Source organism: Trichinella spiralis, assembly GCF_000181795.1.
Source record: "Trichinella spiralis strain ISS 195 chromosome Unknown Scfld5, whole genome shotgun sequence".
Lineage (NCBI taxonomy): Eukaryota > Metazoa > Nematoda > Enoplea > Trichinellida > Trichinellidae > Trichinella > Trichinella spiralis.
The window spans coordinates 1781949-1796962 of NW_003526944.1; the positions used below are offsets into that span (position 1 = coordinate 1781949).

A 15014-nucleotide genomic window follows, 5' to 3' on the forward strand; every position below is an offset into this window, starting at 1 on the left:
ATGAAATTCAATGCAAAACGCAAGTGCAAATTGAAAAAATGGACATTTTCTACAGTTATGTCTAGACGCCGGAGTTTAATAACAATAAGTTGAAAATTCATTTTTTGACACAACTCACGTTTGAACTACATATACATAATTGGGAATTTTGTTTTTTTTTTAATTTTTGTTACAATTCAAATGTAATGCTTAAATAAATTGCTCAGATATACTATCGTTCATGCAAAACACGAGGAAAGTATGTTTTATCATTGAAATTTTTACCTGGATTCAGTTTGGTTCACTTGTACTTTTGCTACGCCGCACTATTGTTCATACAAAATTACTCAAATGAAATTAACCACGGGTACAACATTTGCTTTTCTCTGATTGGTCTCTTACTTTGCAACTTTCTTATCGGTGATTTGGCAATCAATGTACTGTATATTACAGTATCTTTAATTTTAATTTAATGTTCATAATTATATTTTTACAATATGCTTGAACTTAAAGTAAAATTTTCTCCGTTCCATATTTCAGATGTTTGTTTTGGTATCTATGCTTTCGATTCTGTGTTTCTATAAGGTAAAAATGTCCATCCTGTTGCGAAAGAAATAAAAAAAGATATTTCTGTAATTATGATATTTACATAACCAAACAATGAAATAATTATTTCATTGAATTATGAATAGAATGTCAACTAATCGGAGTGAGAAAAATAAAAAACAGTTAAAACATAATCACAACAGTCCATCAACTGGTTGTGTGATTAGGGTAGGTAAATATTTCGATTATGCGCAATTAAAGCGACGACATTTTGGTTTCTGTGACAAGTGGCATAAAATCATATTCCTCATTCGTTAATCATCATAATATGGAACGTTCAGAGTAACAAATTGTTTATGCTTACATACTTTGAATTGATATTTGATAACTCTGGGCAGCAGATTTCGATTTTCTTCATTGTGGCAGCATGTATTTGAAGCATTGATTTTTAAATGACCTGTATTTAAAAAGTGACTTTGTCGGTTTTGTAATGTACATGTATATGAATTTCATTCTTTGGTATTTATTTTCTGCAATTGATTGCAAGTTTGCAACATCTGAAAGTGTAACGTAAAGAATTTGGTGGAAGAGAAAACAAATAATAAGCTGAACCTTGTATATTAGGAAATTCATTCAAATATCATGTGAAAATCTGTTTCCAATGTCATTAAAGCACACCACAGCGTACCTTTCAGTTTCTAATAATAGACAGAGTGAAGGAGAAATCTGAATTTCTGCACCTGCTATAATTTCTGTACACTGATTTAATAAATGACTATGAAACAGAAAATTAGTATTTTACCCGCGTTTCATGCTTTTCATATTTGAAGAAATACTCATCTCTTCTATTTATGTGGTAAATATTATTTTAAATTTGTAATTCCTATCTTCTTTCGTCGGTTGCTAAAACCACGAACAAATTATTACATTTGAGAATTTGATTTTGCACATGCTTATCTTTTCATTCTTACTGTAATATTGTAGTTGTGATTCCAATTTGTCTGCTGGTGTCAATTTGCTTTGTGACTATGCAATAAAACGTTATGCACACTGCTTATTTCTCAGGCTATCAGAATTAGTTAACTGGATGTTAATTTGCATTTGTCAGATTAGTGTAGAGTTTACATTTAACAAAAGATGATAAAAGCTGAGGAATTTTTGAAATTATGAACAGTATTGTTGAACCGAAAGCAAACTTTGTTAGTTAATACTTAACTGAAATTCCATTCCAACCCACCTTTCACCATTGAAAGCATGTGAATGACGTGACTGCACATGACACAGCTGGTGAATCGAAAATGCCCACAGAGAAGGTTATTTTTTTTTAAAGAATGAATAAAAAGTGCTCTCCACTTACCGACACGCGTATGGTGTTGTTTGTCGTCGGATTTCTCAGCAATGTTGTAAAAAACACAACAGTATACTGTAATGTTGAATAGCGAAACGTAGTGTTTGCCACTGCACAGGCAGCAGCCATCTATCCTCATGCAGCCATATACATCAGTCAACTACATGAAAAACTGAAAATGTATTTACTTCACTTTCAACAGTTCAATCGCAAACCGCAAAACAGAATATGTTCTAAAAAATGTTTTCACCTAAATGAGTTTGCAACTGAGTTTGATAAATTAAAATTATTTTGAAAATTCGCAGCTGTCATTATTTTGTATAAGCGGACAAAACTGCAATAGTAATCAATGATAATTCAGGCATCATTGTCTATAACCATCAGCAATTCAGCCGGCGCCGTGCAATAATCGCCAATTGTGCTCACTATAGAATTCGGGCCGTCCTCTTCGCTGTAAATTAGTTTTTTAGGATTTGTACTGTAAATGGCAAAATTGTCTGGACAATCCTTCTGTGTCAAAGCAAACTGTCGTAACATCTAAAAATTTTGAATTAAAAAATTAATAAGAAAATAATATTGGCAACATTAAGCGGTAACTGACTAGAGAAGAGTCGGTTGAAAGAAAACTGCGCTGAACTCGAGTACCGGCCGGAAAGCGCAGTGCTATTCGGCGAAGAAGCGGATGTGAAGCTTCAGGTTCAGGAGGCATGTTTTCACGCCAGTACTGACGTTCCTTTTGCAGTTCCTCTTTTTTAATTTTGATCGCTTCTTCAGCACGTTTCAATTCTTCCATTTCTTGTTTTTGGCGTTCTTCTTCTTCCATCTGACGTTTCTCATTTTCGCGGTCTATTCGAAGCGCTTCGTTGTAAGCTTCCTCCTGCTGCTGCCGCAACAGTTGATTCATAGCACTGTTCTCTCTGCAATGAATTTCAAAGCGGCCGTTGTTGGAATTAATCATCAGAACCGTTTAATAAACCAAGAACTCAAACAAATAAATGCCCGCCGGAATACTACCGTAAGAAGTCTACTCTTATTGACAGCAAGTACCAATTCAAAATTCGACAAACATCTCCGCAAACTTTGCTGAACACTGTAATAAACTTAGCAAAATTTAACAAAAACTTACAACTAAAATTTACTTCCACCCCATTTACAATTTAACGAATTTATTTTTAAAAAAATTAGCCACCGCATAAGTATTGAAAATTTAGCTTCAGACTTTGGAGAAAACAAATAAAAAAATTAACAAAACATTGAGATGCTAAAGTTAAATAAAAATATAGAAACTTTCGAGTGCTGCATAAATTGCCGATTTATCTTAGTGACAAAATCACAGCCATTTCTTATCGAAAAATTGAAAGAAAAACTCAAAAATTGTCTGTTGAATATATTTAAGAAAGAAAATCACTTGACTGCTCTTAAATTACAATAAAAAATGAACAACTGCAGAAAAAATGAAATAATTACTGATCGGAATAATGTGGAAAAAGTTTAAACAACCGAAAAAAACAGACTGACCTTTCTTGTCTTGCCAATAGCATGTGAATATCATTTTCTTCCATTGTCTGCCGCAAGCGTGCTATTAGTTCAGGTGCACGTGAAAAGCCTTCCTGACGAAATACAATAGACATTCTACCATTTCTCAAGCAAATAAGTGCCAAAAACGGATATGCAGAATCTCTCATCGCGTTCGACACTGAATAATAATAATAATCAGAACAACAAGATGAAATAATTAAGCATTTTTTTGAAATCTAAGAATTTATAAATGCAACCTACTAACCTCTCACGCCTTCAGAAGTGTTAGTGGAACACGCCCAAAAAAGTCCAGACGAATTAACCAAAGCAACAAATTCACTGTTGCAAAGCACATCACTGAAATGAAAATACAAACAAACAATTTTGCTTGTGGTGGTTTATTTTACAGCTTTTTGAAAAAACAAAAAATCATCCTCACCGACAAAACACATCCGAAAGTTCATGATAATTGCTATGCAAATATACAAACAAGTAGCGCAGTTCTCTTTTAGCATCATTCAAAGCCTGAAATGAACACCCAAACACGCTCGAAGTGAAACAAACGTAGAAAAGAGTGATGAATATGGAATGGTTACATCTTTGTACGTGCCACGGTAAAATGTTGGATGATCGGTTCCGTAGTGGTCATCGAAAAATCGAACAAACTGCACCACTTCATTAACAGGATCGTCTATTCTTCGAAACGGTTGAATAAATATGCTATCTTGAAAATGATCATGAGCAGAGCGGTGATGAGATGAAGTGATAAAAATTAATAATAATTTGCAAATATGAAGAGATTTACTTACAAAATAGGCAACTGAATTCCCAGATAGTCAGTTGCAAAAATCGAAAAGGCAACAAAACCAACGAAAACACGCTGCTGAACCAACTCGACTGCTGGTTGGAACTGAAAATTTAGATGATTGCTCTTCTCCTTTTGAAACAATTGAAAAGCGAAAAGCTACTTTTCTTCTACGGCAGTTGCAGACATGGAATTGGATTGTTCAATACTTTCGCCAACAAATTCTCTAATTCGATATTCTAAACCATCTTCTCGGTCATTCATGAAAGTGTGCACAGCCAACTGGAAGGTTACAAAAACGAAAACAAATGAAGAAAATTTACAAAATTATTTTCCACACCCGCCAACACCCAAAAAACTAACCGTCAAATCCCAGGCGGAATTTTCCAAATAATTTCGAGCAACGTTCGGTTCAACTGCGCATATTTCCTGAAACAGCATGCAACATTTTCAATGTCGTGTTGCGGTTGTTGTTTTCAAAATTCGCCTCTTCGCACAACGGCAAGTGTTTAAACAACAGGCAAACAGTTGTTAAACGACATACAAAATATTCAAATCATAACAACTCTTCTTGGTTGAATTAAACAGAAATTAGGTTAATCTAACAAAAGTTCCACCGCACAAAGTCGGTAAAATTGACGGAAACGTTAACTGAACGAGTTGTAAAAACAATTTTTTAAATCAAAATTAACATCTCAAAAATATCAATAATAAGAAATTATATTTTTACCATAAAAAGAGAAATCATTTGCTCATTGTCCAAAAAATTATCATTGGCCATAGGAAAACCTGCTCCAGGGGCGAAATTAATTCTATTTACAAACTTTATCCAGGAATTGGAATTACCGTTTACAGTAATGTGTAAAACGAATTTCAAGTTTTAATTATTTCAAACATCATGTTAAGTTCAAATTTGTATTTTATTTATTTATAATATTTATAAAAAGTGCTAATTTTTGTTAAACTTAATTATTATTTAATTAAATATAAATAAATACTGTCCTTATTACAACAAATTACGTGTTGCTTATTTTTCAAATTTATCATAAATTTTTTGTTTATTGAATATTTATTTTCATGGTGAAATAAATTGAATTAATATTAGTGATCATTTTATAAGGTTGTTCAGTAGATAAGAAAAGCATTAAACGCAGTTCAATTTCGGATTAGAATATCTAGTTAGTAGAATATTTATGAGTAAAAATAAAGTAGTACTGTTATCATTGTGCTGTTTGCTTCTTTCTATCAGTTAAAGTTTGCATAAATATCTATATTTACAGCATTGTGATGTTGGACAACAATGACTGGACGAATGCATGCTTGCAAGAGCTAAAAGAAATGTGCATGCAGTGCGCACATGGACGGATTAGAAATTCATTTTTGAAATAGACGACATTGTTCTGGCTATTTTTCTGGTTTGTTTGTCCGATGGTGAAGTACTTTTTCCATTAGAAGATGATCATCATGATCAGTGCGCGCTTAGGGTTCAGAACAACAATGATACACAAAACGCTGAAACAGCTTTCACTGAAATGCGCATAATGCGAAACGCTTTTTTGCATTAAATAGGCGTGTGTATGTTTGTGCTTGTGTTTATGGGTGTGTGCGTGTGAAGTAGGCTGTGGAATAAGAAGAGAAAACAAAATTCAAATAGAAGCCCCGTTTCAAAAAGCAAAACGATGAAGAAAATGAAAACCGAAAAAAAATAAAATTATTAAACTACATATTGTATTGAGAGACAATTTTCTCATGGCGACGACAAAATGATCAAGAAGAAAGATGATGATCACAGTTGATCCCGTCTTTGAGTAGAAGATACAAGCGGTTGGGTCATGGCATAGGAAGAAGTTAAAGGGTAATAACGCAGTGCGGCCGTCTCGTAGGCGCCCAGTGTTGTCGGCTCGTAAACGTTGAAGACCGGCGCCTGGGTTCCTGAAATCAACATCGACGGTAGGTAAAATAGATGAGGGTACGTCGCCATCTCGGCTTGGAGGAAAGGATGGTGCTGCCAGCCGGTCGGCAACGGGTTGCTGGTCGAATAAAGCAACGATGTCCCGCCCGGGTAGGCGATTTTCTGCGATTGGGTCAGCGAGTAATAATTGTTGCTGGGGTTCGTCGAACGGTGGTGCAACTGCTTTGCCGTGTCGCCGAGGAAAACATCGCTGACCGTTTGCTTCAAAAATTTATTCTCAGCAATGGCTTTGTCAACAATGGACCGCGATTTGGTGCATCTGCATTCGTCGAGATTGTCATCAGTCGCCGGCGACTGACTGCCCAGGCCGCCAGTTGCCTGCAGCTCACCATTGCAGCGCTCAGTTTTGCGCCATTTTGCACGCCGATTTTGGAACCATACCTGTGCAAAAAGCCGAACCGATAAAAAGCAACATATACCCATTAAAAAAAGAATCCCCCTGATTACCTGGACTTTTGATTCGCTTAATTTTGTTCGCTGCGCTAAATCCTCCCTGAAAACAATTTTGGTCAACAATTAAACAATTTGCATTGCATGTCATTTTGGTTGAAAACATTTTTACCTTGCAAAAATGTCCGGATAATGAGTTCTTGAAAAGCACTTTTCCATTTCTTTCAGTTGGAAAGGTGTGAACAAAGTGCGCACTCGTTTTCGCTGCTTGCCAATCATCGTCGGCTCAGATTTCACTTCTTGCATGGCTAAAAGAAGAACAAAATAGAAAAAACCAAAGCAGAAATCATATATTCACACTGATGAAATAGAATTCGAAACAAAATTACAAATTGGTAATATAATTTTAAACATTGGCAAAATTAGAGCTGTTTTCAACAATTACTCGATAAATATTTATCCAATGTGATGATTTATATCACTAGCCGCTTCAGATGTTGCTCGAAAACGGTATGGTGATTAAAATTCACTTAATTAGTTGAGAAAAATCAATTCTACATAATTTGCTTAATTTCATAATTGAGGGTCTGTGCTTTCATAAATGAATTATATCAATAAGTAATAGAGAAAACGGCCAAATCAAAAGCCGAATGAGAATCACAGAAAACCAAGCTTCACGTGATTGATTGCTCACACCTAGATTATGCGGCTAAAATCAGCTAATTGAATTAACATCAAGAAAAAGTTTGCTTTATATGGCAATTTCACAAATTCCACGTGCACGTATGAAAATAAACCTATATTGAAAACTGTTTCTCAATAAACAGAAAAGAAAAAATCACGCCCACACTGCATAATAAATAATATATTAAAAACAATAGTTTCAAATGCAAATTGAAGAAGCTGAACATAGAAAAGTTATACTATAATATAATAATTAGCTATGCATAATTTCATATTGTATTATAAATGGCAGTTGAAGGTAATAAGTATCAAATTGCTAAAGTTTGCTTGAATGACAAATCACATACAAATTTCCAATTTGCAACGGCTAATAAAGAAAATCTCTTAAACACGTGCAGATCGGCTTCTTTCTATCTTTCTTGGTCGTCGCTCGTTGTATTGGCTTTTGTTTGAATTCAATTAGCTTGAATTCACGCTTTTGCAATTGCAATTTATTACACACGAAAACAAAGCTAACAACACTGCATTTTCAATTGCTCTGACAATTTTGAATTATTCAACAATAAATGACAAAAAAAGACGCTGATGATGATGATGACGATAATGATAAAATGATAAAATTCTCACCTATCCAATGCAAAATGACATTGCACTGAAATGACATTTGCAGACAATTTTTTCAATAAAGAATAAAAAAATAAATAAATCATAACAACAACCTCATAATGAAAAATCAATAAAATCAACAATCAATTTGAGATGAACAAATTTATTTTTCATCTATATCTGCATTTAAATTAAATGTTATTTGGAAATTTTTTACGATGATAATTAAAATATTAGCATTATTAAACTTCCGCTTGAATTTCTTGGAAAATATTTTAATATGAAATTAACGGAATGGATTTTTTGTGATTAATTTTCAAATTTAAACAATTGAATAAATTGCACGTGAACAAAAATAAACACGCTCGCGCAAGTGATTCAAACATAAATAAATAAACGCAATATTAAATTTCAAATTACAAAAGCATAAAAATTTAAATGATGCACCAATTTTATTACGTGCAAGTTTATTTCGTGTTCAAGCTTGTTGGAAAAAGCGGATCAATTCAACAACGATCATTTGAGTACACAAAACTGAATGAACAAGCTCATGAATTAAATTAAATCAAATCAAATTAAATCACCAACATCAATCAAAGCATAAACAGTGCGCACTTGCCATATGAGCAACAAGGAAAAAAACATATTTTTACCATCTTGCTTTGAGGAAAAAGATGCAATTTATACATTGCAATTTTAATAATTAATACACTAAACAAATACACGCATGAAATTGAAATATACTTGATCAATATTTCATGCAGCTAAAAATGGTTTCAATTGAAACTGTCTTTGGAAAATTTCACTCTGTACACTGACTGATGATGATTATTCACAACTTGAATAAAGAGGAGAAAAAAATGCACAACATCCAACTTACATTGAAATAAAAAAATTAAAAAAAATTTACTTTTCGAGTTTCAAAATTTCCAAAAATCTAAATGACGGCGTGAAAAAGTAAAACTAATTCAATGAAACTTTAACATTTCGCAAAATTAGCATAATTTTGTGCAGGCAAAACACAAGTATCAAAAATAGATACATTCCTTTCCCAAACAATACAAACAGCGAATGAAATTTTAACAAAAAAGAATATGCTAAGATAAAATTGAAAAAATGAATTCAATAGAATTGTAAAAGAAGACAAAACAACAATGTAAATAGATATATTATTGGGACTTACATTTTTTCAACATATGGAATTTGGAAAATAATCAAATGAGTAATGATTTTGAAGAGGCAAAAAATTTGATAAGCAAAATTGAAGATTACTTTCGATAAGAAACAGCAAACATCAGTGGAATTGAAATTATGCGTGAATGAACGAACTGCATGCTGAATTTATTATATGAGCTTAAATAGCGCATTAGACGATGTTACCTTGTTACCTTCGATTCTGCGGTCTGCGGTCGGCAGTTAATTGCCAAGCAAACCATTATTCTTTGAGATTTAATCAAGCATAATTGCGAAAAAGCTTTACAAAGAGCATCTGAAGAATGCTTGCCAGCATTGATGCAAGTTTCCCAGTCAAAGTCAACGTTTCCCCGTTGGATAGGATTAAAATTTGATCCCCAAAGCAGGTCAACGCTGAATCACATATATTTATACATATATATTGTAAGAATCTAATTTTCCGCTTTCGTCGCTAGATGCAGCGTTGATGAATCACGCGAATTCAAATAAAATAGCAACTTTTCCAATTAGCCATTTTCCGTTCCAATCAAACGCGCAAGGGAAAGTTTAATTAAGAGGCGATGGTTTAGAATAAGTGAAGACAACGTTTGAATATACATACAATATATGTATATTTAATACAATAAATTAACAACCTTAACCAATTTCACGTCTGAATTCCTTCAAATTTTCAGCGTCTCATCTGATGAACGTTTTAATCTCAAAAACCAACTATATATAATACGTATGTGTGCTTTTTCACTCAACAATTCACGTTAAATTCAATTAAAAGGAAATTTAATTATAAACTGCATAATAAAATAATTCCATTTTAATCTGTTTAATAAATTTACAGCAAAAAATAAATATATTACATAACACATCGTCATATAGCCTTAATAATAATAAAATGCTTTGAATTTATTTCCTGTAATTTAAAATACATCTACTGGATATTTGAAATGAAAAAAAAATAACGGTGATAAAGAATAAAATGACTAATAAATACAGTGACATATGCTAATTAAAATTAAACTTGAATTACTTTTATACTATATTAGTATGAGAAATTTTTCAATAAATTCAACAATGCGGCAGCTAGCATTTGTCAAATAAGCATCAGTAATAATTTCAATTTATGAAAAATTAAAAGAAAAAAACTCATTTTGTCAACTTCTCTCTGTCAAACAATATCAAGTGAAGAATACCTTTTCGAGCGTAAAAGCAATCAATTTGCATAGTATGAAATTTGTATTTCTTTTTTCCAAACTGTAACATTTCAACCCCTGAAGAATTTGCCAAATCAGAAATGATGGAATGATCTACACTGAAACAGTGCATAAGAACATAATTTCAAATCAAAACAATCATCACGTGGAAATTGAATTGCATATTTGAATAAAAGATTTTTCGTATACTCACACATACACACACAAGGATTGCAATTTTGAAAATTCAATTAAATTTTTTTCCAAAAAAAAACAGAAGCACACTCGTCAGCATGCACCGCGAAGTGAAAGTTACTGTACTGCTGTCAGTGGGAAATTTTATTTTCACACTGCTGCGTTATTTTTGTTTGTCATTCAATAAATTTTAATGCCATTTTTATTTAAATAAATTACTGTTGAAATTGGGCAAGAAATTCACATGCTCAATGATGCATTGGGCAGTTGTTCACGTGTATGTGTGTGTGTGTGTGTTCGTCGTTAAGCAAATTCTTTTTGAACGGCACGCTGATAAATGGCCAAACAACTGCAAAATTAATTTAAATTTTATCAGTTCCGTTTAATCTAAATATTGTTTTGGTCGCAAGTGTCTGATGTGCAAACTTTTGTCTCATGTATCGCAAGGAGGAACAAGCTCTGTTAAAACAGACTGCAAATTTTGCAAATTTGTCGACAATTCTTTCAAATGTTTACTTTTGATAAAATTTAATTTTTCAAATCATCCTCTCCGAATTGAAAATTACACATTTCCTCTACTGTTGCAATTGTACATTTTTCGATATTTAAATTTAAAAACAATATCACAACGATCACTGGCTAATATTGGTGGAAAATGAAGTTTTCACTTTTGAAATTGAATAATTAAAAAGATTGTGGCAATTAATTTAAAAAATTAACTGAAATTTGTTACGTTCAACGATGAGTTTGATTTTTGAAAAATGAATGATGAAAAGAAAAAAAATTTTTTAAAGTTATTACCACTGCTGCAGCAAGTTAATTATGGTAAATGGAGAACATTTTTTGAGAATATTGAAATGTATGCAAGAAAAAAAAACTACAAACTATTGGAATATTTATGCAGCTTGTTATTGATTAAACGGATCACATTTAATATAATTTATATAAAATATTGATTACTGTATTTATAGTAAAATAGAAGAATAATAAATTAGGATAAAAAAATTATTTATTGGCATTACGATTAGAAGAGAATTTATTAATGGGAAGTGTCGAGAAGAAAATTGGGAAAAAAGAATAGAATTACATCTCAACCGTACCTCCTGATTTGATATCATTGCATTCAAGAACAGGTAAACATATGTCGGCAACAGCAACATCAACAGCAGAAGCAGCAGCAGCAGCAGCATCTGCATCTGCATCTGCATCTGCATTAGCAGCGGCACTAGCGGCAGCAGACATTCCGTTGACAAACGTGGAAATGTCGAAAGCTTGTGCAGGGCTACTAATTGCCAAAACCATGTTTGGGATAGTCACTTTTCACGTGTTCTGCAATTTCGATAATGTCAACTTAATATTTCCAAAAGCAACCAACTAGCCATTAGCAGCAGCGCTACCTGTGGGGCGTTTGCACTGTTTGCTTAGTTTCACCAGAAAACACACACACACACGTGGTATATATGCGCTTTCAGCGTACCCAAATAGTTGGAGCATGCGGGCGCATGTTTCAGTTGCTGTTTGATCATCGGTACTTGGTTGGGGGAATTTTGTTTTGCAAAATCAAATTTTCAACTTTTCATACTTTCCCCCCCCCCTGAGCGGATAGATCTTCTCTCTCCCCTTGACATTCTACATTCAAATGTTCTCTGTGCAATTGCACTGCTCCGTGTTTGACCAGCTGGACTGTTTGCAGGAAATGATCACGATTCTTTCGTCCTCTTCTATTAATAATTTATCAACGCAAATGATTAAACATTTTTTAAAAAATTTCCACTGACAATATTTGCATACACACACACACACACATACAGAGAGACATACACTGATCAATTATATGTTTTCTACTGGCGTTCATCATGCTAATTTTTTTAAAAAATAAAATACAATATTTAATACAAGCTGTATTAGATGCAATCGATCAAATTAGTATATCATTTTTCCACTAATCAGATGGCGAAATCAAAATTTCAAAATCTTCATCAAATATGATTTATTTATCTATTTACTTTAGCCATACTAAACCCCGTGCTGTATTGTCAATTAGCATTTTGTTTTTTTTTCTTCCATTAACAAACTGTACATCTGAAGTTAGATTTAAAAATAATTTCAAAAAAATGAATAAATCACTTATTGAACTGAGTGAATAAATTTTGAAAATGAAATATTGAAGAAAGAGAACTAAACAAAAATTTCGCATACATTAATTCACAGTGATAATTATTGTCACTTGGTTACGCATGCAATGGCTGCGCAATAGCATAAATATTGAAAGCGATGGCTTAAGCAGTCATATAAATAGCAAATAGTTGGTCCGGTTTTGCTGTCAACTGAGCCTGCTTTCAACAATTTTATTGCTGACATTGAAAAGTGGAGCAATAAAGGTTCGCTGAAAATGACCAAACGGGCGTGGTACCATTACCGTAAAGCCTAATTCCACAACGCTTATTATTATTATTACTATTATTATTATTATTATCATTATTGGTCTATAATTTTAACGAACAATTTTCTATCCAAACTGCATTACTGAAAATATTTTTTTTTCAACCCAAACTGAACAAAAATCATCGGTTGGTTGCCCGTCAACATATATACATATATACATTTGAAATGATATAAATTCTGTTTTCCTTTTCAACTGTTATTAAATGTTCAACTTTACAACATAGAAATTCACACATCTGACAAACAAATCTTGGATTAATTGATTAATTAATTTTAAAGGCTATTTATTTAAAATTATATTGCATGCAATTACACATAATGACAACATAATAATAATAATAATGTTGATAAATGAAAACACAATAATAATAATAATAATAATAATAACACACCAAACTTTTTCAAATAAAAAATTCAACAAGAAAACGACAACATCAAAAATTTAAATACCCAAATAAACCTAAATAAATATGCTGTGAAATTTTTGGTCCGTATTTTTTTGAACAATGGTATTATTTTTGAACAAAAATACAATTTCACTGAATGAACTGAGTTAATTTTATGCTGCTTTTTGGTACAGTTTGAACAGTTTAATTTTCGTTTCGTGATATAACGCATCAACATCAATGAAAAATTTTCTTCACATCAAAAAATAACACCGTGGCAAGAATAATGTAAGAAATTCAAATTATCAAATTTTGGAAAGTTAACTTTCAGTTTACAGAAATTTTATTGACCATTGAACAACGGAAATTTGATAATTAATTAATTATTTAATTACTATTATAAAATTTTTTATGAAATTGAACAACTTTTTGAAAATAAATTTGCAAAAACAAAGCAAACAAACAAGCCTATTAGTATGGGTTTTCATATTTTAAAGTAAGCTTTTTATTTTGTACGATTTATAAAATTTAACTATGTACAATTAGCATTAGTGTTACAATAAATGCGAAAATTAAGGCAATCACGTAAAAATCCCTGTAGCGCAGAGGATAGCGCGTTGGGCTTCTAACCCAAAGGTCGTGGGTTCGATCCCCACCAGGGATGAAACTTTTTCAATCTTTGAATAACTGAAAATTAATCTGATATTTCACAAGCAAAATATACTAGGAACAATTCGATTCAGTATTTTTCAAATGTTCAGAAGAAATAGCAAAAATATGTTGCAAAAAGAGTTAAAAAGAAACAACATCGACAATAACGCACAGCTTTGTTCCCCCTATTTTTTACCAATTACTATCTCCTATCAGAAGAGCACAGCAGAGCAGTCAAACAGGTCTATTTATAAAATCAATAAATAAGACATCTGAAAGTGATTTTTTTAATGTCAAAAAATAAACAGGCAGCTATTTATGAATGGTAGAGAAAAAGTAGGAAAACAAGAACTGCGGGTTTCCTTTCTCGTTGCAAGTGATGAAAGTGAAAGCATTTCACAACTTGATTACGTTTCTATTCAACTGATTAATAAATAGCAAAAAAAAACAATGTTAAAAATTAACGTTACAAAACTAAAACAAAAATTAAATATACATATCATAAGACTACAGGATATTGATGAGCAAGCACAAATATCATAAAAAAATTCTAGAAAAAAATGCAGTTGTAATTTATAAAAAACCTAAAGGCCTCTTCCTCGATATAATAATAATAATAAAACTAAAATAACAATCATTTATTGTATTGTTTCATATTTTTAAAATTTTTAAATAATTGTAAACGTGAAGATGGCATAAAAAAAGAAATAACCTCAAGTTTAATTAAATATATCGGTTGGAAGAGAATTGGGAAAATTGCAATTTAATTTATTTAATTTATTTATTTGACTGCAAACAAATTCAGTAATTGCAAAAAGTATGTCTTCAGAGTCGAAAAAACAAACAAACAACAAGCAGTGTTCTTACAACTGTCAACAACATGTCAATAGTTGTTTCATCAGATAAAAATATTCGATTAATACTTTAAGGATGAAAATGATAATTTTACAACCGAATGTTAGTTATTCAAGAAAAATCATCAACAATTTGTTGACAAATAAAATGTTTACAGTTTACAGTAGCTGAGATTAGCAAAGAGGATATGACGAGTGTGTAAGTGTTGACAGAGAAATTGATTTGCCGTGATGAAGCAAGCGTTCAAATTATT

General features: G+C 31.9%; 2 protein-coding genes and 1 non-coding gene across 3 annotated transcripts; 1 reads left to right on the forward strand and 2 right to left on the reverse strand.

Annotated features, from left to right (window-relative positions):
• Positions 1–2230: 2230 nt before the first annotated feature.
• On the reverse strand, positions 2231–4637 carry Tsp_04060 (UBX domain-containing protein 8-B). The gene is made up of 7 exons (XM_003374826.1): positions 4560–4637; positions 4259–4301; positions 3956–4115; positions 3657–3748; positions 3392–3569; positions 2458–2790; positions 2231–2324 (listed from the first exon to the last, which is right to left on the reverse strand). Exons 1-7 carry the CDS (start codon positions 4635–4637, stop codon positions 2231–2233), a joined length of 978 nt encoding a protein of 325 aa, XP_003374874.1.
• Positions 4638–5982: 1345 nt separating this feature from the next.
• Positions 5983–6864, reverse strand: Tsp_04061 (putative homeobox domain protein). The gene is made up of 3 exons (XM_003374827.1): positions 6731–6864; positions 6616–6661; positions 5983–6549 (listed from the first exon to the last, which is right to left on the reverse strand). Exons 1-3 carry the CDS (start codon positions 6862–6864, stop codon positions 5983–5985), a joined length of 747 nt encoding a protein of 248 aa, XP_003374875.1.
• A 6982-nt stretch (positions 6865–13846) lies between these two features.
• Tsp_04062 lies at positions 13847–13919 on the forward strand. The gene has a single exon. It is a non-coding gene; the product is annotated as a tRNA-Arg (tRNA).
• The last annotated feature ends 1095 nt before the right edge of the window (positions 13920–15014 follow it).

Excerpts from the sequence above, each read along its gene's own strand:
- Tsp_04060 (XM_003374826.1), bottom strand. The coding sequence starts at position 4,637 with ATGCTGTTTCAGGAAATATGCGCAGTTGAACCGAACGTTGCTCGAAAT. Across the intron at positions 2,791-3,391 it reads CTATTGGCAAGACAAGAAAG|AGAGAACAGTGCTATGAATC; the intron begins GTCAGTCTGTTT and ends AATTCATTGCAG. Across the intron at positions 2,325-2,457 it reads CTAGTCAGTTACCGCTTAAT|CGAAGAGGACGGCCCGAATT; the intron begins GTTGCCAATATT and ends ACTAATTTACAG.
- Tsp_04061 (XM_003374827.1), bottom strand. The coding sequence starts at position 6,864 with ATGCAAGAAGTGAAATCTGAGCCGACGATGATTGGCAAGCAGCGAAAA. Across the intron at positions 6,662-6,730 it reads TATCCGGACATTTTTGCAAG|GGAGGATTTAGCGCAGCGAA; the intron begins GTAAAAATGTTT and ends AATTGTTTTCAG. Across the intron at positions 6,550-6,615 it reads TAAGCGAATCAAAAGTCCAG|GTATGGTTCCAAAATCGGCG; the intron begins GTAATCAGGGGG and ends CTTTTTGCACAG.